Source organism: Globicephala melas, chromosome 7 (genome assembly GCF_963455315.2).
Source record: "Globicephala melas chromosome 7, mGloMel1.2, whole genome shotgun sequence".
In the NCBI taxonomy this organism is placed as follows: Eukaryota; Metazoa; Chordata; class Mammalia; order Artiodactyla; family Delphinidae; genus Globicephala; species Globicephala melas.
This window is the reverse complement of record NC_083320.1, coordinates 77,555,904-77,583,356: the sequence shown is the minus strand read 5'-3', so window position 1 is coordinate 77,583,356 and position 27,453 is coordinate 77,555,904. Positions and strand designations below refer to the sequence as shown.

Here is a 27,453-nt window from a genome sequence, read left to right as displayed (position 1 = left end):
TTAGTAATCGGTAAGTCAGCAAGCCTTATAATAAGATACGAATATCACATCCCTATTTGTCATTCTGTATTTTCAAAGCTAACGCTCAGTCCATGAAAATTCGTTTGTATTCCATTTTCAGTTTTCTTTGTTTGCAAAAACTAACCCATATTAAGGTGCAGATGTATAGTTGGAAGGAGTGAGTTTTGCACATCCATGTATTTGCGTGAATGTGAATTAAGTCTTTAGTGGCATTTCTCTTTTGTTTTAGTTTTGACTTTGAAAGTGTGGAAAGCACTGTGGAGAGCTCAGTGGACAAATCAAAGCCCTGGAGTCGGTCCATCGAGGACCTGCACAGAGGGAGCAACCTGCCTTCCCCCGTGGGCAACAGTGTATCCCGCTCGGGAAGACATCCTGCACTGCGGTGAGTGCCTTGATTCAGGAAAGAGGCAGATATGTCAGGACAGCTTCTGTTGAGGATCCTGGGCCATGTATTGCTGTATCTTGCCACACAGCACTTGTGTTGTCAGTGATTGCAAATGCAGGTTTCTTCGGGAGTTCATGGAATCATCACTGGGGCAATACTCAGTCACTTTCAATAGCTTTCTGCAAATACCACTCCTTCATTCAGCAGAGAAAAAAAAAAATTCTGCTGCCAAATGACACAACAGAGTAGTCTCCATAGGCAGATAAGTTTCTGAAACCAGGAAGATGCTGATATACTGACTTGGACTCTGTTTCCTGGGTAGAGGCAGCACATCGAGATCTGAGGATCTCAAGAACTTGATGCTGTTTAAACCCGACTCCTCTCTTCCCTTCCTCCCGTGATAGCTCAGGTGTGTGTTCTGTGGGATGTGTTCTTAGACATAGGTACAGAATGCTGTAGTGATCATTTTTATTAAGGAGATGCCTTTAAGCAGTGCTCCTTTGGTTGGGTGTGCTCTCCATTGTCAACTTTCTATTTCCTCCTAAGGATTCCTTCTCCTGTCTTTTCTGGCTGAAATACCACCATGCTAAGTAAGGATGGGGGATGAACACCTGGGTGTAATATCACTGAGATTGTTCATTCACTCAGACCTACAATCATTCACTGAAAAATACTTCTGAGCTTCTGTAATTTGCTAGCCACTGTACTCAGAGTTAGTATACATGGGTGGGTAAATCAAAACTCCTGCCCGACAAGACAGAGTTATCATCTAGAGCAAGTTCATAAAGGTTTCTATGTTCCAGGAGTTTAATAAAAATTTTTATTAATAAGCCCCTCATTCCCAAATGTTGCTTACTCTTTGTAGCTTGACAATTTTATCTCGCTTATTTCAGGCTTGATCTGGCAAGTGGACGTTGTTCCTGTCACTATTTAAGATCACCATGGGTGTTGGGTCATTGCAGTAAAGTCCATGTGTCAGGTTGTGATCAGTGAATACGTGGCTTTCAGACCTTTTGTATTTGGTAGCCTTTTTATTACCTCTTGTCCCTTTGACTTGGGTTTTGGTCATGGAAAGTTAAAGTCTTTATCATGAAGTTCAGTTCTGCTCCGGGATTTGATGTTTGAATATGATGCTTCCTATCAAGCATTCAGATTTTCCTTGTTTGGAAATGCCAAAAATATTAACGGCTTTGGAATGATTCAGTAATAATGAAGAACCATGTTTCAGTTCATCTCACAGTATTTGCAATAGGCCAAAGGCTATATAACCTGCTGGTCTGTGTGAACTTTACATGTGGACAGAGGAATATGTGGGCTGATAGAGAAGTTGAAGGAAGGCCAATTGTGCCTGAAGAATTCCCTAATCACCTTGTAACTCGAATGGAAACTCTTGCCATTAGTTTAGCTATAATTATGTGTAAGGAATTTAACTGACAAAGTACGTTTTAACTTGCTTTCTCCTCGTTTCTCAGCTGGAAAGTATCATATATTGGCCAGCTACCATCTTAACCGGAAGTCATTTTTCTGATTAATAACTCATTACACCTATTTTCAAATTACTGAAGACTGTTATTGAGAGTACATTGTTTCTGGTAGAGTGGAAGAGTCGGGAAAGTAGGGGAAACATCTCACATCCAAGGAGAGTTATGATCCTGGACCCTGGACAGTACGATATAGGGACATCAATGTCCAGCCTGATTTGCCTCACGGTTGGCTTAAGGTAGATCCTGCTAGAATTCATTTTAAATTGGAAAAAAAAAAAAAAAAGAAACCCCAAGTATAGAGAGAAAGACACGATGGAAATGCTGTTTTGAGAAACTTGGGAACCGTTGTGACATTTCTGGTTGGCAGGTGTGCTCGAAGATGACCAATTAAGAAATGAGCGTCACATTCTTTTTTGTGTTTAAACAGTTTCAAGCTCAGGAATGGAACATTTGAAATTCCTTTGGCTCTCCGTCATGGGCTCTCAAGAAAACCAATATGGCAGTAACTTTCATGCCACTTGTTGACTTGAAGCTTGGATTTTTGTTTTTGTTTTGAAATGATGTATATCAGTGATATTCCAGCTCTTGTGTGCATGGATTCTAATTCTGTATTTGGTCATTTGATAGCATCTCTGACTTATAAAAACAGCAATCAGAAGTGCAGGTGCACGGTACATGTTGCTTTTCATAGACCCAAAGATTGTTTATGTCTTTTTCTCTTCCTCCTCCTTCTTCTCTCCCCTTTCTTCCTCTGCTGCCTCTACTTTTTGGCTTTCTTTTTGTTGGCCTTCTTTTTCATTCTGCCATCTCATTTCTGATCGTCTTGTCCTCCTGTCTCCTCTTCCTCCGGTTCCATTCATCTCTTGCATCACCGCCAGATTGGTTTCTCTGCCTGAGTATCTTCATTTCAAATGCCACCAGAGCTGCTTCTCTCCCTGTTGCCTCTGGAGTCGCTTCAGTTTACACACTGATGTTGAGGCTTCAAACTGGAAAATCTCATAAGTCATGGGTGAAAATGTCGCCCAAGAGAGCTTATAGTGCATGGCGACAGAGTGTGGCAGCTGCTCTCCGTGTTATAATATGATAACTGCATGGCTCATGCCATCACTCTACTGGGGTAGAGCCCAGTGCCTTTTAAACTTTGATACACTCTGTTATCATATTATGATTTTTCCTTTTAAGAATTTGAACCTTTAGGCTATATTGCAGTTTAAATATTATTACAGTTCTTTTTTTTGACGGATAAAAGGATACTAAGTCACGTTCGGTAGAGATGATTTATTCTGGTAGCTTTTTTTGATTAGAATATATTTTCTGTATCCAAATACAGATTTTAGTTCCCTCATCTCTATCTCCAGATAATAATGTAGATTCAGTAATCTTACCCTGTATCACTTAGCAAAAGGGTTGGTTAAACTTGGAGGAAGAAATGAGATGTGAAGAAATTTAAAACACTTTATAGGGACTTCCCTGGTGGCGCAGTGGTTGAGAATTCCCCTGCCAATGCAGGGGATGCGGGTTTGGGCCCTGGTCCAGGAAGATCCCATATGCCGCGGAGCAACCAAGCCGTGTGCCACAACTGCTGAGCCTGCACTCTAGAGCCCACGAGCCACAAATACTGAGCCCGCATGCCACAGCTACTGAAGCCCACATGCCTGGAACCTGTGCTCTGCAACAAGAGAAGCCACCGCAATGAGAAGCCCGTGCACCGCAATGAAGAGTGGCCCCGACTCTCCGCAGCTGGAGAAGGCCTGCACGCAGCAATGAAAGACCCAGTGCAGCCAAAAATAAAAATAAATAAATACATTAAAAAAAGCATACAATTTATAAATGGGGCTTGATTAAAGAAAAGGAAAAACGCTCTGTTTTTAAACAAAATTCGAATGATGCACACTCTCCTCTTCATATTTAGACTTTATTTTTTAGCTATTTAAAGTAGATGATTAAGTATTTTATGACATGACACTCACCTGGAGTTGTATCAACTATTAGATTCTGTATTATCATAAATTTGTCAGGTTGGCAGTTGTAAAAAATGTTTGTTGATGCAGTAGAAACCTGGATTGTGCTGTTTCATAAGCTTAGAGTCTGGTGTACCTTCAGTTAAGATAGATTTCTGTTAACGTGGCTACAGATCTAGCTAAATTAAATGATGCTGTATATGCATATATGTGCACACTAGATTTCTGAAGACACGGGTTGCATTAATTCAGATGCAAGAGAAAGTAATTTTTATTTTTTAAGAATGTCATGGTTAATGCTATTAGGCTTAAGTAAGCAGTGCCATAGATAATAAATCAGTGTTCCAAATTTTAAAGGAAAAGGGCGGAGCACTAAAAGCCTGGAGGAAGGGATCAGATATAAACTGGGACTTTGGGTGATGGCCAGAGTTGCTCCTCAGGGTGAGGAAAGGCTGCTCCAGGTAGAGGTAAAGTGAATGAGCATACGATGAGCAAAACCTTACATCAAAGATCAGACATGTTTGGGAAAGAGGGGAGAACCTGTCATTTCTGGTACAGAGAGGTGGAGGGCTGTGTAATGGAGAGATTGGGTCATAGACATACCAAGCTGGGTAGACCTTGTATGCCGTCCGAACTGATCTTCCCACTGTGGTGAGGAAACCAAGATCTACGTTTCCTTTAATATATTAACTCTTACTTATATTTCTTTCTAAGATTTCCTAGAACAAATTTCATTGCTTTTCCTGAAATTATCTTAATGGAATGGCATCTCTTGAATAGTCATCATCTACTATTTAGCACTTATATACTTAGTGGGTTTACATGAAGAGTTCAAGTTTACATCCTTGTTTACACATTTTAATGCAGTAATCCCATTCTTGGCAATGTTTTTCATAGGAGTAATTTTTAAAAATTATTTTAAAATGGGCACAAAGATATTGGTAGCATTGATATAATTTTTATTGGGGAAAAAAGCTTTTGCTGAGTGTCCACTGTGTACCAGGCACTGTCCTAAGAGCCTTCTGTGATTATTCACTGCTGACAATGGCTCTATGAGATAGATAGCTGTTACTATTACTATCTCTACGAGGAAACTGAGGCCTCTAGTGGTTAAGCCACTTGCCTGGGATCAAACAGTGAGTGAAGGAGGTAGGATTTGAAGTGAGGTGCCCTGACTCAAACTGTCACACCATGTGATCCTGCCTGTATATTCACAGGATGATTTTTTCCCCCATAAATATTATTGTTTTAATATCAGCGTATCCACATGGAGTTATGTTAAGTTGTACCGTGCAGGAGAGGATTTGCTAATCCTTCCCAGGAGATGTGCCTTTTCTACTTTATCCAAAGGTGCCAAATGCTCTAGTGGAGACCATGATCAATGTGTTGGAATATTTATAATTATTAGAAGATAAGGTCATATAGAAACATGAAGAATGTTTCCTAAATGAATGACAAGAGTAAGATGGAAAGTTCTCTGTTAATATAGTTTTATTTTCACGTATTTGCAATGGGAAGGCACTGAAAGGAAAGTTTATTAAATGAAGATAGTGACTTTTTACGGAAGGGGAGATTATGAATAAACTTTTTTCTTTTCAGGTTTTTGTTGAACTCTTTTTGTTGATGAGGCACTTGAGGCCCAGCTTGAAGACCTTGTTCTCTAAGACCTAAGGAATTAGGTGCTGCAGACCTATTTCCATGTCTGGCCCATATGGCTCATTGGCCTTCACTGCAATAGATACTTCTGTTCAAAGCAGTTTTCTTGATCTCTTTGTAACAGTGATCCTATTTAAACATATGGAAACACCAGCTCTGTACCAGTTTGCTTATAAAGTAAGTGGTATCTTGAAAGAGTTGAGTTCTTCTAAGTTCTTACAAGTTTTTATTTCAGCAGGAGCATTTTACCTTGAGTTTTAATTGTTGGGGGTAGAAGATCACCTAACCTCTTAACTTAAACTGTTATAATATCACATTAAATATATCTTCGGGGGCTTCCCTGGTGGCGCAGTGGTTGAGAGTCCGCCTGCCGATGCAGGCGACACGGGTTCGTGCCCCAGTCCAGAAAGATCCCACATGCCGCAGAGCGGCTGGGCCCGTGAGCCATGGCCACTGAGCCTGCATGTCCGGAGCCTGTGCTCTGCAACGGGAGAGGCCACAACAGTGAGATGCCCGCAAGCCGCCAAAAAAAAAAAAAAAAAAAAACTTCGAATTCTATAGTTAGAAGCCAAAGCACTTTCTATGTTGATTCCCAACAAGGAGGTTGAACTCAATTTTGTTCATTTTCCAGCTTCTATAAATTAAGAATGTAATTTCTGAAACAATCATTATTCTCTTTTCTCTTCCTTCTTCTCCCCCCAAATTCTATAAAATCAACTCAGACCTTTTACAGTTGTCATGACTGAGAGTTGTAATCTGTATTCTATTCTACGTTTATTCAGTTTCCTTAACTTTGTTTATTCTAATATTTCCCTATGGAAGGATCTTGAAGAATTTACCCTAGCTGCCAATTTAAAGGGGAAACTCTACAAAGAAAAATATATTTAAACAGTTATTTTCAAGGCTTGAATTCTCTCTGTTCACCAGATGAGATGGCAGGTGCTGATTAAAATTTTCATTAACACTTACTTTAGAAGGAGAGAAAATACTACAAAGGAGTGGAAGAAAAAAGAACAATGAGATGATCATTATAGCCAACACCTGAGTTTTATTTCTGAGGAAGGAGAACTGTTGAAGACATTCCTTAACCTGCTAGACTGTTGACCTGAAGATCAAAGGTCGCAGAAAATGCAGTACCCAGTACCCATCTATAAAATAAAGACTTTCTAAAGTCCTAGACTTTCCAAAAATAATCTGTAACTACAAATTGTCACTTTGCCTTTTCAGCACATTTGTAAGCAGAAACAAGTCGAAAGTGTTAGGTTGTTGTGTTTCAGATTTGTGCATTTCTTTTTTATTTTGTGTTGTAAACAGAGAAAATTGTACTTGGGTTAAGAGTGTATATTCCACATTCTCAGCTTGGAACTTATATTAAGGGCCTTGCTTATGAAAATGGTGACAGCTTTAATTGTAGCTTGTGGGTGCACCATACCGGCAGATTTGCCAGACACTTCCCACTGTGAGAAAGACTGATTCACTTGTTCCACCTCTTTATTGGGTCTTTTCTGTGATAGAAAACTGACTAGAAGAGGCTATGTGGAAATGGAAAAACAAGTCACCTGGCCAGGGCATTGTTGGGTTCTGTCTCACAGATTCTCAGATCAGATCTAGGACCTGCCTCATAGGTTGTGAGATTAAATTAACAATTCCTATAAAGAACCTGGTGCAACAGTGAGTAGTCAGTAAATAACTACATAGAATTGAGGACAATACTAAAGATGACTCAGCAAATTCCTACAGGCATGGTCTAGTGTCTTCATCTGCAAGATTTATTGCATACTTAATATGTGAAGGGTGCTTTGTCAAGTGCTGAGGATACAGAAGGATACACGGAATAATATGTTTGTACATGATTCATGACTGATAAAAGAATTTTTTATACTTACATCATTATATCATCATGAAATCTTGGGGAGGTGTTCAAGAGTTATTAGCCCCATTTTACAGATGAGGAGGCTCAGAGAAGTTATCCATAGGTAGTAAGTGATAGAGCCAGGATTTATAATCAAAGTCTTCTGACTTCTTTCCACTTTGTCAGTGTCTTTATATATGATTTGATTGAGAAGCGTGTGTGTTCACGCACATACGCACTAACACGTGTTAAGTATCACTTGTGTATAACCAGAACTAATGATATGGAACCTTAGAGGCTAGAGTGAACAGTCAAACCTAGGGAAGAGTCGTGACTTGGTCTGCATGTGAAACAACATGAGGAAGGCTGGGAGGAGTGGGTAGGAGAGGGGAGAGGAAGGGAGAGTGGTATGAGCAGTGGGTCAGTGGTGAGACTGCGTGGTTTGTTTAGGAAACAGTGAATAGATGAGTCTGGCTGGAAGTAGCATAGAGCCAGTTTATGTACTGCATTGAAGGCCAGGCAGTGGAATTGTCATTTTAGCTCATCGACAATATTTTATTGAAGATTTATGAAAAGAAGGGCCAAATTTGGATGAACATAGAAATATTTCTTTTGAAAAGTCACAGGAGTTAGATGGTTTCCTTGGACACTTCTCACCTAGGGTCATATCCTGATTAATTAGCCACTCCATAGCAAATGCCTTTGACAAAAGGAATATAATTGAAAATCAGAAAATTCAGACTATTGACCCTCCATTCATGTGATGGAGTCTGTTGATTCACTGATTCCATTCAAAAAGCATGTAATGAGACCTTTTGACTTACAGGTTGTGTTCTAGCTATCACCTGGTCCTCTAACAGGAAATACAGATCAACAGAAAATTTCAGTAACTGATTTAAAAGAAAAAAGGTTCATAAGGAGTTTTGTGTACTCACCCCCCCATGTCTCTGTTTCTGTCTTTGTCTCTCTGTTTCCCCTCCTCCTTCACCCCCACTTTGAACTATCTGGGTTCTACTCTTTCAGCTCTGTTTCTTTTGGCTGTAGAGACAGAAAAGTGCTTGGCTCATTTTTTTTTTTTCTTTTAGCATCAAGTATTTTATGAGTTTAATTGATAGAAAAAATATGCCCAGGTGATGTCATGTCTGAACGGTAAGGGAGAGGAAACCTAAAACCCCAAATCTTGGTAAAGTTCTATTAGCCAGACCTTGGAACCATAAAAGACTATTACAGTTATGCCAAACGATGTGACATACTTAATTGGCGTTGCATTCTGTTGGGCCGAACCCTTACATTAGCTTCCAGGGGAGTTCTAATTTATCTATTTATAGGTAAATATTAGTTTAATTTCTGAATAGTTAGACCTTTGAAGACACTTTTGGTAAGAGGCAAAAATATATACCTTGTCTTTTTCCTGTTGCCATTTGGACCTAGATATTACAAATCCCACAAATGTTGGCATGGAGACTCCACAGAATATTTTTGAAAACCTTTTTGCTGGACTCTGGGAAAACCTGGTTAGATCAGTTCAGGAAACATTCCTTTCAAGGTTCTGCAGTAATATACTGTCCTTGGATAATACAGGCTCAGAGGGAGAGGCAGACATATAGAAAACTCACATATAAGAATATGTCTAGAAATAAGCATATGTTGTGAAGATAATAGATGGGTGATCAGACTTTTTTTAAGGCATCACTGGGTGATCAGTGGCTTCCGTTTGGTGTTGACTAAGAGCTTGGTGCTTTGCAGATGTAGATCTCTAAACAAATCCAGGATTTGATCACATCTAGCTTTTCGTCAGGAGTAGGTCTTTCTCCTGTACATCCAGAATTATCATAGACATGTTAGTTATCATTCATTCTTATGTTATCACCCATTGTTATTTTTTTTAAGCATACTGCTTTTATTTTTTATTATTTTGTTGTGGTAAGAACCCTTACCATGAGATCTACCCTCTTCACAATTTTTAAGTGTATAACACATTGTTGTCGACTATAGGCAAGATGTTATACAGCAGATCTCTAGAACTTACTTACCTTGCATAACTGAAACTTTATACCTTTAACTCCCCACTTTTCCCTCTCTTAAGCCCCTGGCAACCACCATTCTACTCTCTGCTTCAGTGAGGTTGACTATTTCAGATATCTCATATAAATACAATCATGCAGCATTTGTCCTTCTGTGATTGGCTTATTTCACATAGAGTAATGTCCTCAAGGTTCAGCTGTGTTATTACATATTGCAGGATTTCCTTTAATTGAAGGCTGAATAATATTCCAGTGTATGTTTTTACCACAGTTTCTTTTTCTTTTTGTAACTTTAAATTTTGATATCATTAAAAACTTTAAAAAAAAGCAACGATAGTACAATGATCCCCCTTATGCTCTTTACACAGATTCAACAATTGTTTTAACATTTTGTACCTTAATTTACTCTACCATTTGCACATTTGCTTTGTAAACATACACACCTTTTAACTATTTGAGAATAAGTTACAGAATCATGCCCTTTTATACCTAATTATTTTAGTGTAGGTACCCTAAGAACAAATATACCTACACTAAAATTATTATTTTAGTTACAATTTTAGTTATAACATGCTCTTAAATAACCATGGTATAATTATTAAAATCAGAACTTTTACATATTGACACAATTTTTAGTTCAGTTTCTTTAGTTTCATCAATTATCCCAGTCTGTTTCATAACATTTTTTTCAAATTCTGTCCAGAATCTAACACAAGGATCATTTATTGTGCTTAGTTGTGTCTGTGTAGCGTCCTTTAACTTGGAACAGTTCCTTACCCTTTCTTAGTTCCCCGACCAGGGACTGAACCCGGGCCATGGCAGTGAAAGCGCTGAGTCCTGACCACTGGACCACCAGGGAATTGGCAACCCTTTCTTTTTCATGACTTTAATATTGTGTGTGTATGTGAATATGTAAGTTAGTTTAATTTTTTATTGAGATATAATTGTTGTATAACATCGTGTAAGTTTAAGTTGTACAGTGTGTTGATTTGATATATTTGTACATTGCAATGATTACTACCATAGCATCAGCTAAAACTCCTATCACACCACATCATTGCTATTTTTTTAAACCATATTTTATCTATATTTATCCATTCATCTGTTGATGGACATTATGTTGTTTCTACATCTTGACTTTTGTGAATAATGCTACAAGGAATAGGTGAGTGCAGATACCTCTTCAAGATTCTGGTCTCAGTTCTTTTAGATAAATACCCAGAAGTGGGATTGCTGGATCATTACATATAGAAGTTCTACTTTTGTTTGAGGAACCTCCATACTGTTTTCCATAGTGGTTGTACAACTTGCACTCCCACCAACAGTGTGCATGAGTTCTAATTTATACACATTCTTGTTGACACTTGTTTTTCTTGTCTTTTTTGATAATGGCCATCTGAGAGGTGTGAGGTGCTGCCTCATTGTGGTTTTGATTTGCATTTCCCTGATGATTAGTGAGCATTTTTAATATACCTGTTGGCCATTTGTATGTATTCTCTGGAGAAATGTCTGTTCAAGTCCTTTGCCATTCTTTAATTAGATGATTTTTGTTTGTTTCTGCTATTGATTTGTGGGAGTTTCTTGTACATTCTGGATATTAAGCCCTTATCAGGTATTTGGTTTGCAAATATCTTCTCCCATTCCACAGGTTACCTTCTCATTCTGTCTCCTTTACTGTGCAGAAGCTTTTTCATTTTGTGTAGTCCCACTTGTCTGTTACATTCCTAAACCTAAGGAACTAGTTCAGAGTTACTATAGCTTTCTTTTAGATTCTCTTACAATGAATGGTGGTTTAAGCATAGCAAAACATGGCTCTAACCAGAGCTCTAATGAACATTGTATGTAATTCAGGCTATGAATAGGTACCTGGCAAGAGAAGTTCCTGTGTATTTAATCTGTGGTCAAGCAGATCCAAGAGAGCTACTTCCCCAGGTTTCCTTTGCAGACCTCTATTCTTTTTGCCTTCTGGAGTCCAAAATTCAGGTTTTACTTGCCTTGATATTTCTTAGAAGAAGTCAACTGGTTGATCTCACGAAACAGTCATTCTGACAGGTTTTCAAACAGAGATAATTTTTTTTTTTCTGCATAGCACCTGCTGCCAGTGCTGTGCAGGTCGAGGTGCTCACTACAGGCTCCTGGGCAGATAGCGCAGTTGTCACTGTAGTACTAAACAGGACACATTGTATAGGTTTCTTAAAAGATATTTGCAACAATTGCTTAGTTTTTTGTGCCTCTTACTCCTACTAGCATTGACTATAACTTCATTTATTATTATTTCATGTAACTTATAACCCCTGGTGCATAAAATTAATACAAGTGGTTAGAGTCATTTCTCTGGTTTTGATCTGAAGTCAGTGTTGGCATCTGTTTGTTTCCACATTCATAGAACTTGGTGAATTCTGCCTGGCATCTCTTCCAAGATAATGTCTTGTCTTTGAATTATAAGGGCAAGGTTTAGTTTTCATTCAGTAACAAGATAGCAGGCAGTTCTCACAGTCGATGGAGAAGAGGGCCTGAGAAATCTGGTGGTGTTTCTGTCAAAATGACCTCTCAAAAAACAGGATTTCCTTACAACCCTTGAGACCTCAGAAAGACAGCCCTAAATATCCCTTCCCCATTCCCTTTCCTACAAATGGCAGGAGCGCCAAAAGTTAGACTCAGGGCTGTTTTCTGCCTCTGGGAAACCCCTCTTTTGTGTCCACGGATCCAGAGCCTCAGAACTCTGCTTGCCTGTCTGGCGGAGGAAAGGTTCTCGGACAGAATTTAGTGCCCCCATCCCGTGGTCCAGGCGTTGGGCCACAACCTCTCTGTAAATATGTCATTCCCTGTTTATCCATTTGGAATCTGAGGTAGTTCTCTGATCCTGATGTCTTGGGGAACCTCCCCCCACTACCAGAGAAACATAATTGTTGCAGCACCTTGTTTGACTGTTCCCTTTAACTTGAAGGAATTGTTCCGTGTATTCAGAATGAGTACGTTACTCAGGATCTCTAAGTGTCTGTTACGGAATGTCACTGAAAATGGTGGAGTACAGGATCCATCAAAGCAGTGAGAAAACTGGCAAAACATGCCAGAATCAACTTTTTCAGAACTCTAGAGATTAAAGTCTTGTAACAATCTGGGGCGCATCTATTTAGGAAAAACAACTGAATCTCAGAACAGCTGGCGTTGTGAGATTTTAGCTTGTGCTGTTTTTCCTCTCCAGATCCACAGTCGCCTCAAAAACCAATAGTTCCATAATCACAGTGCAAACCATCAGTGTGGTAGGCAGTGGAGAGGGGGCAGAATGGACTTAAAGGTCTTTCTAAGCCCCTGTTCTTCCTGCTTCTACATTAAGCTATGATGTGCCCTGAGATTTGAGAACTGCTAGTGAAGAAGCCAATTTCAAGTCTTAGCTGAGGGAACATACCCCATTAACTGCTGACGACATCTAGGATCACTTAAGACATACTAGATAGGGCAGGACTAGAGCTTATCTGCCTCAGTCATCCGTAGGAGACCACAGGGCAACTATTGCTGCCTCCCACTGGGGCCTTTTGAATGTATCACAGTGAACTGGGGGCAGTCTCCACCTGTCCTGTTGGCTCTGTTTTAGTTGTTTCCAAATAACTTCAGGAAGAAACCTTCATAGTACTTGATTTCACTGTATGTAATTCTGTAATGGGACACACGCCAACGGTATTCATTTTCCACAGAAGCACCCATATCTTCTGCTGAGTCACTGATGTAATCCCTGTGAAGCTCAGGTCTTTGTGGAAAGTTGATTCAAATAGCCAAAGCGGGATGATCAGTGCTTGTGAAAGGTGAAGGTAGCTTAGCCTACAGGGCTGTGACATAGAACTGGAGGCGGCCTTATCTACCCTTTTAAAGATAATACACTGCATCATATGTACTTGTGTTAACATGACCATGCAGCAGCACCTTGTACACACAGTGTTTGGCTGTGATGACACATCTCATCTGAGCTGTTCGCATTTTTGATTGGTGATGGATCATTGCTGTGAAATTCCAGCCCTGCCTGAGTGAGTCAGTGTGACTCATACATTTGGTAGAGATTTGTGGCACTAATCAGTTGACCTCATCTGTTTTCTCTGGAAACTGTTTATCATTGTATTCAGGTCAATTGGCATCCAGGTGGATGTGTGCAGCATCAGGGAATAGGATTTTAAAAACTTAGCTGTTCTGATGATACTTGGTTCTTTTGCTGCCTGTGTTGTGGTGGAATTGGGGCTCTTCAGAGAAACCCTCAGCTTGGCTTTCCACTTAAGGACCAGCTCTCTACTTAAGAGGCCTTTAGGAAACATTCTTCTGTGGGGTAACCAAAGTGGGAAAAGCATTATCATCATACGATCTAGTTAGCTTTCTGTCTTTAGATGGATGTAAACCTAGACCACCTGTAAGGGTTTGTTTTTTGTGCAACTTTTTTTCTTTATTTGGAAAGTAATATACATTAATTGTAGAAAATTTTCAATATAGATAAAAATAATGAATGGAAGTGTCTTATAACTCCACTGTTCAAAGACTCATGAGATGGTGTGTTTTAAATCTGCATTAGTAATATTTCATGTTCAATTATGTTCATTGTATGTCACATTTCTGAAACTTATCCCACAATTTTGTCCATTCCTTTTATACTTACTTCTTGAATTAGAGCCTCATTTTAAAACAACTTTCATATGCCTAAAGACAGTTACTAAGAGTAGGTCTGTCTTATTAACTCAGTCAAATATGGCTTGATTGAGAAAAGGTTATATGAGGATTTTAAGTATCTTGCTTTGCAAAAAAGTGTTCTCGTTTGAGGTGTGACTGTTATTGCTCCACCATATTGTGCTGTGCAGGTATGTGTACTATTACTGAATTCATTTTACACGTTAGAATGTGCATGCAGCAGAAGGGGTGGGCTGGTGTGGACAGAGAACATCTTAACACAGGGGCTATCGATATAACCTCTTGCTTCCTAAACTAGATGGTGGCAGAAGGAACATCTTAATCTTTCATTTTCCCTTAGCACTTAATAAAGTTTAGCATGAACAGTAGATGCTTGGTAAAATCAACTTTGGACCTTAAACACTAGGTTTGGTTTGATTTCCTGTGGTTGGTAGAGAGCACCAGAGGCCAGTTCTTATAGATTGCTTACCTCGTCCAGGTGTCCTTGTGGAAAGTGGATATGTAGTAAATTGTTAGTCCTAATTCTGTTAGTCAAGTTGGGGGATCTAGTAAAACTAGCGCCATGGGGATGTGTTCTTTGGATAGTATCAACATTGTGCATTGGAGCTGAATTTAAAACATGTTCAAAAAGAAAAAAGGTAATAAATTACTCAGATGACAACTAAAGCAAATAAACCAAATATTTAATTACATAAATTGTCAAATTCCACAAAATGTTCATGCTGAAGAGTAGATTAATATACATGCTAACCCATGACACAGTCCCTAAAATTTAGCCTTGGAGGTTTAAGGTGATCCTCAGTTAAGGTGTTTGCAAATACTTTGTGTTTGCCAAAGAGTTGTGAATTAATTAGGAGTGCATTTTCTTAATTGGGGAAAAATTTTTAGATGAGAATTCCAAAATATAGAGCAAAATTTCCTATTAAGTTAAAAATCAGGGCTTCCCTGGTGGCGCAGTGGTTGAGAGTCCGCCTGCCGATGCAGGGGACACAGGTTCGTGCCCCGGTCCGGGAAGATCCCACATGCTGCAGAGCGGCTGGGCCCGTGAGCCATGGCCGCTGAGCCTGCGCGTCTGGAGCCTGTGCTCCGCAATGGGAGAGGCCACAACAGTAAGAGGCCGCGTACCGCAGAAAAACAAAACAAACAAACTGTAATGCTATGATTTTAAATACAAGTTCAAATGTTGCCTTTAATGCTCACTGTATTTTTGTATAAAAAATATTGTATTTTGTATATTGTATTCTCCAAAAATTAGAGGAAGATTAATCTTATATTAAATATCGTTCACTTTAGAAAAAAGCTTAGCTCTGTTGCTTTTAAGTATAGAGTATCATTAATAAATAAAATACACATTTTTATTTATTGTTATCTTATGTATTGTGTACTTTCTAAACTCCTTTAATATTGATAAGTATGCATGTGCTTTTTCATATTAAATGCATTTCAAATATTGATCCAGAAAATTGATTTGAGATTAACCACCTATTAAAACAAATACAAGCCTTTTGTGTTACTATTTAGTAAGTAGGATATTAGAATCAATTTTTAGTGGTTTCTGCAAATAATGTTAGTAATGACAAAGAAATTTTGTCTTCTTTGGAAGAGTCTTATTTCAATATAGCTGAAGTTGTGGGTTAATAAGTAAAAGGAAGGAACTGCTATGTTACTTTACACTTCTTAGGAAGCATCATTAAATGTGTACATTTGGTCTACTTGCTGGAATCATTAAATTTTATTTGGAAGTGATGCAGAAGTATGTGCCTGTGTGATGACCTGTCCCATCTTCTTTAAAGAATAATTTGCTTTGGCCAGTCCATCTTCTGCAGTCACTGCTGCACATAAATATAATTTAGCAAAGGATGATTGGTTCCCTTGATAATACCTTTTCTTTTTTCAAGCTTAATCTTAGATGACTTTGTTTTATGCTAGCAGCCATTGCTTTGTTAGAAATGAGAACTATCTAATCAGCTGTTATATAGCCAACACGTGATTCCACTAAAGAACTACAAACCTGAGGTTAAATTAAGAAGGGTGGAGGAAGGGAGAGACCTTTGGGTGTAGATTAAGCAGACCAGGGATTCTTGGGTCAGGCAGGTCATGTAGTTGTTTGAAGGGGCACTGGTCCCTGTGAGACTTCTGTCTGGTGTGTTAGCCATCATGCTCAGGCTAGGGTTATGGCAGAGTGACATCTTTTTTTTTTTTTTTGCGGTATGCGGGCCTCTCACTGTTGTGGCCGCTCCCATTGCGGAGCACAGGCTTCGGACGCGCAGCCTCAGCGGCCATGGCTCACGGGCCTAGCCACTCCGTGGCATGTGGGATCTTCCCGGACCGGGGCACGAACCCGTGTCCCCTGCATCGGCAGGCGGACTCTCAACCACTGCGCCACCAGGGAAGCCCCAGAGTGACATCTTTTAAAGTTGTATTTTAGATGTTGAAACTGGGCTTGTAACATTCAAATCTGCATGTGTTTCCTTAACTGTGTTTTGCACTCAAAACTGGATTAGGCCGCCTTCCATTGCTGAATTGTTATTTTCCAGTGTGAGTAAAGCAGGAGTCCTCAAGCAAAGCATTCTTCTTTAAAAGTAATGTGAGCAAACCAGGTTTTGCACAGTCTGGTATATTGAGGCCAGTGACTTACCAAGGTGCTTTTCAAAAATGTATTTGGTGTATTAGTAGGCTTGTGTGAAAGAATCATCTTTCTTCTGTTTGATGGTTTTTGAATAGAAAATGTAAAAGAGCTGCTCAGCTGAACAGTTGGGGAGACCTGTCCGTTCAGTTTTCAAATCTTAGCCTTCACCTGTGAGACTTTTGAAAGCAGTTAATATTAATTATGCCTTCTTTAAAAATGTTGAATTAGCTTAATTCAAGGAGAAGGAAGGCCTATAGCTTCTTTTGTGGAACATTTCTGTCATTGACTCTGTGGGAAAGTAGTTGACAACTTTTGAAATTTGCTTTCATTTCAGGCTTGGAGTTGCAGAGAAAACTTACCTGTTTCCCCTCTGAAGCAGTCATTTAGAGCTCATAATGAAGCCCTCAGTATTGTCATCTTTCTACTTGCCCCATCTTACACTGTCACTGCTTTATGACTTGCAGGTTCTCATAAATCTGCAGAAAGGAGAACTAAGGCTTAGCAATGTAGGGTCTCCAGAATGAACCCTAATGTTAAAACATCCTAACCCTTTGAAATGTCAGCATATTTCCATCTCAGTTTCAGCTGCCATACCAGGCTTTGGGTGAAGGATCAGGCTGTGGAGGCATTTGTATACTATTTAGGTTTTGCGTACTATTAAGGTTCAGTATCACAGGCTGATATCACAGTTGCTAATGTATGACCTTGCCTAGGTTTAAACTCTGAAGCAGGAACTCCTGATAACAGTGATGGGAAGGTGCTGTTAAAATTGGGTCACATGATAGGAGGTCTACCTATTAGCCGAGCTCTATCCCTTCACTTGTTTAAAAATGCAGTCTGTATGCGTGTTGTCTCAAATCACCTCTGCAAATCTGGCTTGGCCTGCTGATTAGAGCCTGGATTGTTGGTTAGTCTCATGTATAGTCTGATTCATTATATGCAGCGAGTGGAGTTGTTTCACTGTCCGTGGGTATATTGCCTGACAAGATGATAGCCAGTACACGGAACTGTGTAGGCCTCATAGTCTACAGAAACAGCTTTGTGGTGATGGGGTGGTTGGTGGTGATGGGTTACTTAGTGGTGGTTTGACCAGCAATCCTCATTTAGCTGTAGGTACACGTAGAGAACAGTGTCCATTTTTAAAGCGCATCTGCCTCTGCTAAGAAAGTAATCTATAGCTTTATAGAAGTTTCCCTTTTTATTTGTAGATATAATACTTTGCCAAGCAGAAGAACCCTGAAAAATTCAAGATTAGTGAGTAAGAAAGATGACGTGCATGTCTGTATCATGTGTTTACGTGCCATCATGAATTATCAGGTATGTTTCTGTTTATGATCCTTTAAAAAAATCTGAATTCATCAGGCTCAGATCTTGTTCTCTTTGGTGACTTTGTATTATTTCTATCTGAAGTAAATAGCAGGATTTAATGAAATTCTATTAAAAAAGAAAGGTCTAGTTCATTCTAGTGCTCATAATTCATCGCCCTTGTATTTTAACTAGCATTTATAATTTACAATGTATTTAAGGGAAGACATTTTCCTCTTATAATGGCAAGCTTGTCTAGATTACTTGGTAAACGTTTGTGACTATTAAAGACAGCGTAAGCCACTGGTTGTGGGCAATAATGGAGCAGCCTTAGGACCCTAGGAATGATAGACTCTCACACTGGACAGGTCATTGCTTCTCAAAGGGTTATATGATGAATAGGCAAGGAGTTATAATTACTGTGTGTTGGACCCTGTGGTTGCTGATCTTCCTAAGAAACACTTGGAGGATTCTTGGTAGAAGTGCAGAGTCCTCCTTAGAGGTTATCCCCACTCTGAAAAACAACGGGAGCAACTAACTACAGTGTGTGGGATTAATCCTAACCACAAAGTGGGAGTTAGAGCCTGAAGTATCTAGGGTGAGCTGCCAGGGTCAAAAGTATAGTTGTAAAAGCAAACCAGGGCTGAGAATTAGACAAACATTGTTCACATCAGAAAATAGGGTTTGATTTCCATTGAAACGGATCCTATAGATGGGTCCAAGTAGAAATGGGTGGTAAATGCATAGGTCAGTATTAGAGTTCAAACCCAACATAAGCATGCCAAACTGAATTTAAGAAGGGAAGTATGCATTTATTCTTTCAACCAATTAATATATTTTGAACATTTCCAGACAGACCCTGTTCTAGGCACAGGGAATACAGCATCAAATAAATAAGTGCCCAAGGGAACTTACTCTCTATTGAGGGGAGACAGATGGTAAACAATTAAATTGGTAAACTATATAGCATTCCAGATAATAATAGTGATGAAATGAAATAAAAGCTGACATTTAAATAGTGCTTCCTAAAGTCTAGTACTTTTAAACCTACTACTTAATTTGAGCCTCATAACAGTCCCGTGAGATTGGTAATATTACCCTCGCCATTTTACTGATGAGGAAGCTGAAATACAGAGAAGTTAAGTAATTTGCCCAGGATCACACAGCTAATAAGTGGTGGACTCAGATTTGAACCCAGGAAGACTGCCTCCAGAGAACTACTACTTAGTACTATAGAAAAAATAATCAAGAAATAAGAATAAGTGCGGGAAATGTGAGTTCAGTTTTAAATAGGCTAGCAAGAAAAGTGTCGTGGAGAAGATAACATTTATGTAAAACTAGAATGAGGGAACAAGGTAAGGAATATTAAGGGAAGAAAATTATAGGCAGAGAGAAGGGCAAGTGCAAAGTCCCCGAGGCAGGAATAGGTCTGATGTACTGAAGACACAGAAAGGAGGTCAGGTTGGCTGGATCAGAATGAATAAGAGGGAGAGAAGTAGAAGATGAAATCTGAAGTTACAAGGGGGTCCTGATTATGCAGGGCTTTATAAGCCAATGAAGGGACATTGGCTTTGCTATGATTAGAAAGCTATTGAAGGTTCTGAGGAAAAGTGTGACTTAATCTGACACTTGAATTTAACATGATCCCTCTGACTTCTGTATTAGGAATCACCCTGGGGGGCAAAGACAAAAGGAAGTAGACCTTTTAGGAGGCTGTTGCATTAATTTAGGTGAGTGTTGATGGTGGTATGGACCAGGAGAATAGAAGTAGAGGTGATGAGAGGTGGCCAGATTCTGGTTTCGTTTTGGTGGTAAGGACAGTAGCAGTCCTGGGCGCCTCGAAGATGGAGTCGCCGTCTACTAAGATGGGGAAGGCTGCAGGGTGAGCAGATTTGGGAGACCTGATTAGGAGTTCAGTTTGGGGGATGTTAACTTTGAGGTGTCCATAGATATCCAAATAGAGATCTGAAATAGGGGTCGGATATGCCAGTCAGGAGTTGAAGATCTGGAGGTCTGGGCCGGAGATAAAAGTTTGAGAGTCAATAGATGGTATTTAAACCCAGGGGAGTGAAGGAGATCAGCGGGGATAGACAGAGAAGCAGAGAGGTCCTAAATAACCCTGGGGCACTCTGTTTAATGTCAGAGAGATGAGGAAAAACTAGCTAGAGAGACTGAGAAGCAGCCAGGGAAGTAGGAGCCAAGCACAGGAAGTATTTCATGGAGCAGAGAGTGGTCAGCTGTGTCCGGTGCTGCTGCCAAGTCAGGCAAGATGAAGAGAGTTGGCCATGGGCTCCAGCAAAGTGCCCATCATTGCTGGTACAGTTTCATTGTAGTGTTGGGGATGAAATCCCTGACGGAAGTGGTGTCAAGAGAGAACAGGAGGAGAGGAATTGGAGACCACGAGTGGTTGGAGTTTTGCTGTAAAAGAATAGCAGAAAAATGAGAGAGTGGCTGGACACTGGTTGTTGGGTCAAGAGAGATTTTGTTTTTGTTGTTTAAGAAAGGAGAATTTGCATCATGTTTTTACGCTAATGGTAGTGAATCAGAGAGGGAAAAATAATGATGGGGGAATGGGAGAATCGCTGGAGCATATACTGTTCTTGAGTAGGTTGGAGGGAATGCGATCAGGAACTCAAGTGGGGGGAATGGCCTTAGGTGGGAGCGTGGAGAGTTCATCTTTAGGAAGAAGTGAGGAGGGAGGACACAGATCTGTGTGGGTGGATTGACGTGGTGGTGGGAGCTTTTGGAAGTTTTTTTTCTGATTGCTTATGTTTTCTCGGTGTAATTGGAAATAAGGTCATGAGCTGAGAGTGAATTGGAGGAGAAGGAATAATTCCTCAATTCGGCAGAATCAAGAATGATTCTTGATCCCGTTATTGAACTCGCTTCATTTTATAGAAGCATGAGGTACCACGCCTCAGAGCAAGGAAGGTTCTCCTAGGCTTTTGGTCTCGATAACCATTGCCAAGAGAAGGGACCAGAGGTGGTGGTTGTCAACCCCGGCTGCACAGTGAAGCTGCTTAAAAAATTCAGATGCCAGGGCTCCATCCTTGAGATTCAGAATAAATTGACCTGAAGTGGGTCCTGGAGAATTGGTGTTTTGTTTTGTTGACTGTTCCAGGTGATTTTGCCAAGCGGTCAGGATTGAGAATCACTGGCCCTGGAGCCTTTTCATCATTTTAATGAAGAGACACATATATAGTTTATTCATGGAGAATAGGAATATGGTACCTTGATAATAACATCATTCCTGAAATTTTTCATAGAGAAATATGTGCAGACACTGGTGTGCTAGAGACATAAGTGCATTTATGATGGTATAAAATCACATTAGGTAGAAACTTCAGGGTTTTTTTTTTTAATCAGCATTGACAGTCCTCTCAATTAACTCCTAATGCTTTGTTTTTTCCACATCCGTTTCAGTATGGTTTCAACATGGTCATGTCTCATCCACATGCTGTCAACGAGATTGCACTAAGCTTGAACAACAAGAATCCAAGGTAAGCTGGCTTTGTAATGTACAAATCTGAATGGAACTAGGGACACCAGAGAGCTCATCGACAATCAAATTAGAGTTGAGAAACTTTCAAGCATGACTTTTTTTTTTTTTTTTTGCGGTACACGGGCCTGTCACTGTTGTGGCCTCTCCCGTTGCGGAGCACAGGCTCCGGACACGCAGGCTCAGCGGCCATGGCTCACGGGCGCAGCCGCTCCGCGGCATGTGGGATCTTCCCGGACCGGGGCACGAACCCGTGTCCCCTGCATCGGCAGGCGGACTCTCAACCACTGCGCCACCAGGGAAGCCCAAGCATGACTTTTTAAATTAAGATTGTCGATAGACTCCCTGGCTAAGTAGAATTTTCTTTTCAGCTATGTTACAGTTTTACAACTGGTGACAACTCTGGCCCTGTCTTCAAGCTTTCATTCCTCTTGAGGCCTGGTTCTCAGCATCCTTGCAAATTTAGAGCATGAAGCTTCCAGGTTGTCAGGACTGGGGCCAGGAGAGTCTTGATACAGACTTAGCCACACCACTTTTTGCTGAAAGCTAACTAAAACTACTACCGCTTGTCTACACTTCATTTGCAGCCTTTACGTGTGTAGCTTTTATTGCCAAACCAAAAGAGAAACCCAAACAAAACAAAAATAACTGCACGCAGATTTCTTTTCCTATTCACTTTCCTATATAGGCAAGTGCCATATATTATTCATTTCACAGATTACCTCTAGAAGCCTGTTTTCGTCAATTTATTTCCATCAGTGTAATGCGCTTTCCATTCTAGTGCATTTCTGCATTTCACACTGTTACTCCCTTTTGTCAGACCTCTCTGATAAGACTGCATATGTGAAAACTGTTAATTCAGCTGAAAAATATGATTATAAATTAGATCCTTGCAATGCAAACCCTAAATCCTATTTAAATGTTGGATTTTATTATTCATACTTCCCCTGGTTAACGCTTTTGCAACTTTCTGATGGCTTCCTTAGTTTACTAGAATCCCAAGGAGTCATGCTTCTTTGTCACTGTCTTCCACTGAGGGAAGTCATTATTCATTTTTCTTAAGACAATTGATATTGTGGATTATCAGAATGATCTTTGTTTAGAGGTTGGCAATAGCTTTTATTCCAGAAAAAAGATGAAATACTGAAGTAATCGTACTCTGAAGTAACAACACTGTCCTTGACATTGTATTTGAAAACTTAGATTGTATCTCTAAGGTTTTCCTTCTAAAAATATTTCAGATGGAGTTTTATTTTCTTGAGTCAGAGAAAATCTTCTTGTATTAGCACAGCTGTAAGCCCAGCTCCTTTCAGATCTCCTGTGTGGGAAGAAGTGATGGAAGCTTGCATTATTGTGGGGATTTTTATGGAGCCGTTGCAGATTAGCAGATTTGCAATGTAAGGTGTTGATTTCCGTTGATTTTGAACTGTTTCAGCAAATGTTTTATCTCTGACTCTAGGACCAGAGAAAGTGTTTAACTAATGGGTGGTTTTACTGAATATTCTCATGTTTCCTGTTGTCTTTAGCTCATTAAAAATACTTTTTTAACCACATTACACTGAGTCACTTGATGATAGGACTAAAAGACTTAATCTTCCCATAATTAATTTTCATTTGTGAGTAATTTGTAATCTTGGGAATAGGAAACATGCCTTCCAAACTTGCTACCCTAGATAAGCCACATGTATAGAAGTTCGTAAAGGTTTTAAAATGTATGTGCTTTAATATAACTATGCCTTAATTAGTAAAAGTTTAAAAAAATACATGGACAAATATCATATTCATCTTGGAAGGAACAGCAGACTCATCGTTCATTCACTTTCACTGATGTGTGGTTTTTTTCCTTCTTGTTTTGACAGAACAAAAGCTCTTGTCTTAGAGCTGTTGGCAGCCGTTTGTCTTGTCAGAGGCGGGCATGAAATCATTTTATCAGCATTTGACAACTTTAAGGAGGTAGGATATTCTAGTTTTAAAAAGAATAATCACACAAACATGTTTGGACATCTTTGAACAGAATGATTTGCCTTGTGTGTGTGTGTGTGTGTGTGTGTGTGTGTTTTATTATTGAGATAGAATTGACATATAACATATTAGTTTCAGATGTAAAACATAGTAATTTGATATTTGTATATATTGCAAAATGATCCCCACAGTAAGTCTAGTTAACATCCATCACCATGGTTCACGTTTTTATTTATTTTAGGGCCTAAGGGGTATAATAGTTAATTTTCTAAGGTGTCACTGAGGGAGAAGTAATGAACCTAGTCTAAATAAATGGATGCACTAAGCTGTTTTTGGTGTCTCATTTCTAAGAAGAGCTAAAAACTATTTGCAGGGCACATTTTCCTTTGGAGAACACAGAATAGCCAAGTTTGAAAACTGGTTTTGTTAAATGTATGTTGTTTTCATATGACTGTTACTCGAGCATCCACCTTGTAAATTTTACGAACTCTTTCATCCTAGTTACTTTCCTCAAATCATATGTGTGATCCCTGCTTTGCTGGATGCTATGAGAAATCACTCAAATAACTACAGACACTGATTTTAGCAGTCTGTAATCTTAATCAGGTGATCTTGTCACAGGAAAACAGTAAACCAATGGACATGCATGATTGAAATGGAAACTAAATGACTACAAAAGAAGAAACAGTTACACGTAGATAATATGCCACCAAGAATTCTGAACCAAAGTATCAAGGCATCACAACTGAACTCATAGCCAGTTTCTCTTGGTGGTGGTGTGCAGCCTTAGATAGCCAGGAAGGGTGCCTGCTAGCTCCCCTGTAAGTGTCTAACATCTGAGGCTACTTTGAGGTGGGACATGACCAAAGTAATTGAAGGCACATGGAGCCCCAGATTACAATAGCATCGGCCAAGTTGTGCCTTTCCCTGGCAGTCCCATTTGATTCCAGATGCTTTTGGATTAAGACCCCAACTGGATTAAAATCTAGATCTCAGGGGAACTTCCAGACCCCCTCTCATCTTTCCTGGGAACCTCTGGAGTAGAACTCAGCTAGTATTTATTGGAGAACTCCTATGTGCCAGGGGCTGTGCCAGGTACACACATGAAATCATTTGGTTCTTACAGATAAATGTTAATATCTCCATGTTATAGAAGAATAAAATTTCAAATACATTACTTGCTCATGGTCCCATGGCCAGATAAGCAGCAGAGCCAGGATTAAGATTTGGTGCTGCTGACCTTGAACTTCTGTTTCCAGTGACTTTTGGTCCCCATTGTGTGTGAATCTCCTGAGACAGGACCTAGGAGCCCATCCCCCTGCCCTATCCCCTTAATTGGACTCACTACCCCAGCTGAAGGATGTACTAGTGAGCAACCCATAATCCTTTACGTGGGCTGGCAAGCTTCAAAGATACTTCAGTCAACAGGGGAAACAGTCCTCCTGCCCCTTCATTTGCATTGCCTCCTTCCCCTGCAGTCACTGCCTTTAGATTTTGATATCCTCCATTTTGCTAATGCCAACCATGGACAGAAGCAAATATTGTCTTTTTATGTATTCAGCCTTAGTAGTGAAAAATATTCGGGTTCTAAGAAAATGATGAAGAATAGTAGTGATTCTTTAAATTCATATTCTGGCTTCCAAAACAAATAGAGTCTTTAGAGATAAGAATGTGTGAGTGCTTGTCCGTGAATGTTTTTGTATATCATTTACAGGACATAAAACTTATATTTATAAATAAGGAGATATGTGGGTGGATTCTAAAATGAAAGTAAAACAGCATGTGAAGCTAATATAACTCCCACATCTTTATCATTAGATCATATTTTGAACATACCACATGCCAAATCTTTTCCACACTGGAAGCACTTACCGTACAGTTATCAGTGACCCTTGTTATAATAAAAGTCATATTATAACAAGCAACTGATTATACTGCAGGTCAAATTCTGTCCTAAAGTTATAATTGTATAGAATCAGTGTTCATTAAAGCCAGTAAATCACGAGATGAATGTTAAATTTGTTTTCTCTTAGATAAGGTAGAGTGCCTTTCTTATGCATAATAGGCACAGAAATACTTGCAGGATTGAGTTTTAACTATCTGGTGTCAGAATTGTATATGGTTTAGCCATTTAGGGCATTGCGTGTGCTTAGTTGGAAAAAAAAAAGAGTTATCCTGCTAAATCTAATAGTTGGCTAATAGTAAAGAGGACTAAATTTTGACTTTGAATTTAGAGCTTTAACCAAAATCTCCCTCATTTCTGGAATTTCTTGTGAATGATGGTGGGTGTTTAAGTTCTGATTTCTCCTTGGACTGGCAATTGCATCTCAGAAAACAAACCATGTCACGTGGGAGAGGGGACACGGACAGAGCTGGTTCTGTGGGTGCTCTTGGCTTGCATTGACCTCAGACTGTGGTGTTCATGTAGACAGGCCAGGAAAAGGATTATTCTAATAGCCATATGCAGGAGGCCAGGGCAGGAGCCCCTTCCTGAGAAACTGCATTCTTAGCGGTAGGTCAAAAGACATCCACTTGTTTATCTGTTCAATTTGAGGGTGAAAAAAGTTAGTGTATATTGACCTTGGTTTTTTTTTTCTTTTTTTTTTAATGTAATGCCACACAAAGGCCAGCATCTTTTGAAGCTCTTCCTTTTCTCTTTTTCTCCTGTCTTTATGTGGTTTTTATTTTTCGTATACATCCTAGTGAAGAGTATATTCTTTAATCATTTTAGCAAAATGTCAGTGGAATCTTTTGGGTTTAGAGAGGTTTGGGAGCCAGCTGTTCCTGATCAGGAAAAGTTGTCCTCACGGTCTCAGATGCCTGTGCAGATAGGGTCTTGGTCAGTGAGAAATGCCCATTGAGCTGCCCATGGCCGAGAGAGCACCATACCAGCTACGGGGGTCCTAGGGAGTAGGGTCAAGGAAGAGTCTTTGCCCTCAAGAACATTGTTTTTAATGCTTTTATCCCATTTAGTAAGTGGGATTCCGTTCATCTCCTTAAGAAGGGACGAAGGGATTATCCCTGTTTTCACTGGGGGGAATGGTGTAGGGTGATGGTGGGCTTCAGTATCAGATATCAGTATCTGTTTTGGCAGATAAAATAATGTGCATTAGAGTGCCAGACCCTTTGGGCTTGTATCACCGCTAGAGTGTAGCCAAGCATACTGCTGCAGTGTGGCACCAGATGCTAAAAGGATATTTAAAGACCACACATCTTAAGTATGTGGCACGATTGTTTTCCTCTCTACTTCTTGAGCCAACAAATCCATTCTGTCCTATTTGACTACCACTAATTAATTCAGATTTAGATTAAAAGAAAGTATCTTTTAGCTTTTCATAGATTTTAATGTATGATTACATTAATTTCTCATATTTCAATTAATATTCAGAATCCCAACCAGTGTGGTTTTCTATGTTTTTGCAAAGACATCTTATGCCATGTATCTTATAACATCTGTAGTACATATTTTAGAAAAATAGCACTTCCAAATTAATGGTATCTGATGGTGGGAAGGATAGTCATCGAAGACCTTGCTTTTGGTGGTTTTGGGGGTTTGGGCCTAAGCCTGACATCACTGAGCAGGCACATATATCACCTCAATGTATATGATGATAAATGAGTGTTAATTACATAAATTTAGATAGTAAACTTGTACCAAGCATGGTTTGTGACATGCCTTAAAATGTTGAGTGTAGTGAGTAGTTGAAGACTAAACCTTTAGTCATCCATTATGCTCCTTGAATTCTTTTCCCTTAAAAAAATTTTTTTTTCTTTTTTTTCTTTTTTTTCTTCTTTTTTTTGCGGTACACGGGCCTCTCACTGCTGCGGAGCACAGGCTCCGACACGCAGGCCCAGCAGCCATGGCCCACGGACCCAGCCGCTCTGCAGCACGCGGGATCCTCCCGGACCGGGGCACGAACCCGCGCCCCCCGCATCAGCAGGCGGACCCCCAACCACCGCGCCACCAGGGAAGCCCAAAAAACAAGTTTTTTTTAAATAAAGGGAAT

The 27,453-nt window shown here is 39.7% G+C and overlaps 1 protein-coding gene across 10 annotated transcripts in view; it reads left to right on the top strand.

Moving 5' to 3' along the window:
• The window catches only part of FMNL2 (formin like 2), a 304,517-nt gene that overhangs the window by 218,468 nt on the left and 58,596 nt on the right, over positions 1-27,453 (top strand). For 8 of the 10 annotated variants that reach the window (XR_011377587.1, XM_030852765.2, XM_030852766.2 and 5 more), the window contains exons 6-9: positions 251-403; positions 17,889-17,997; positions 21,409-21,485; positions 23,344-23,437. Coding sequence is in view for 9 of the 10 variants with exons in the window: in XM_030852765.2 (XP_030708625.1) it covers positions 251-403; positions 17,889-17,997; positions 21,409-21,485; positions 23,344-23,437 (433 nt within the window). In the remaining variant the exon portion in view is untranslated. The remainder of the gene's footprint in view (positions 1-250; positions 404-17,888; positions 17,998-21,408; positions 21,486-23,343; positions 23,438-27,453) is intronic. The other 2 variants (XM_060302448.1, XM_060302447.1) reach the window with 1 other exon arrangement.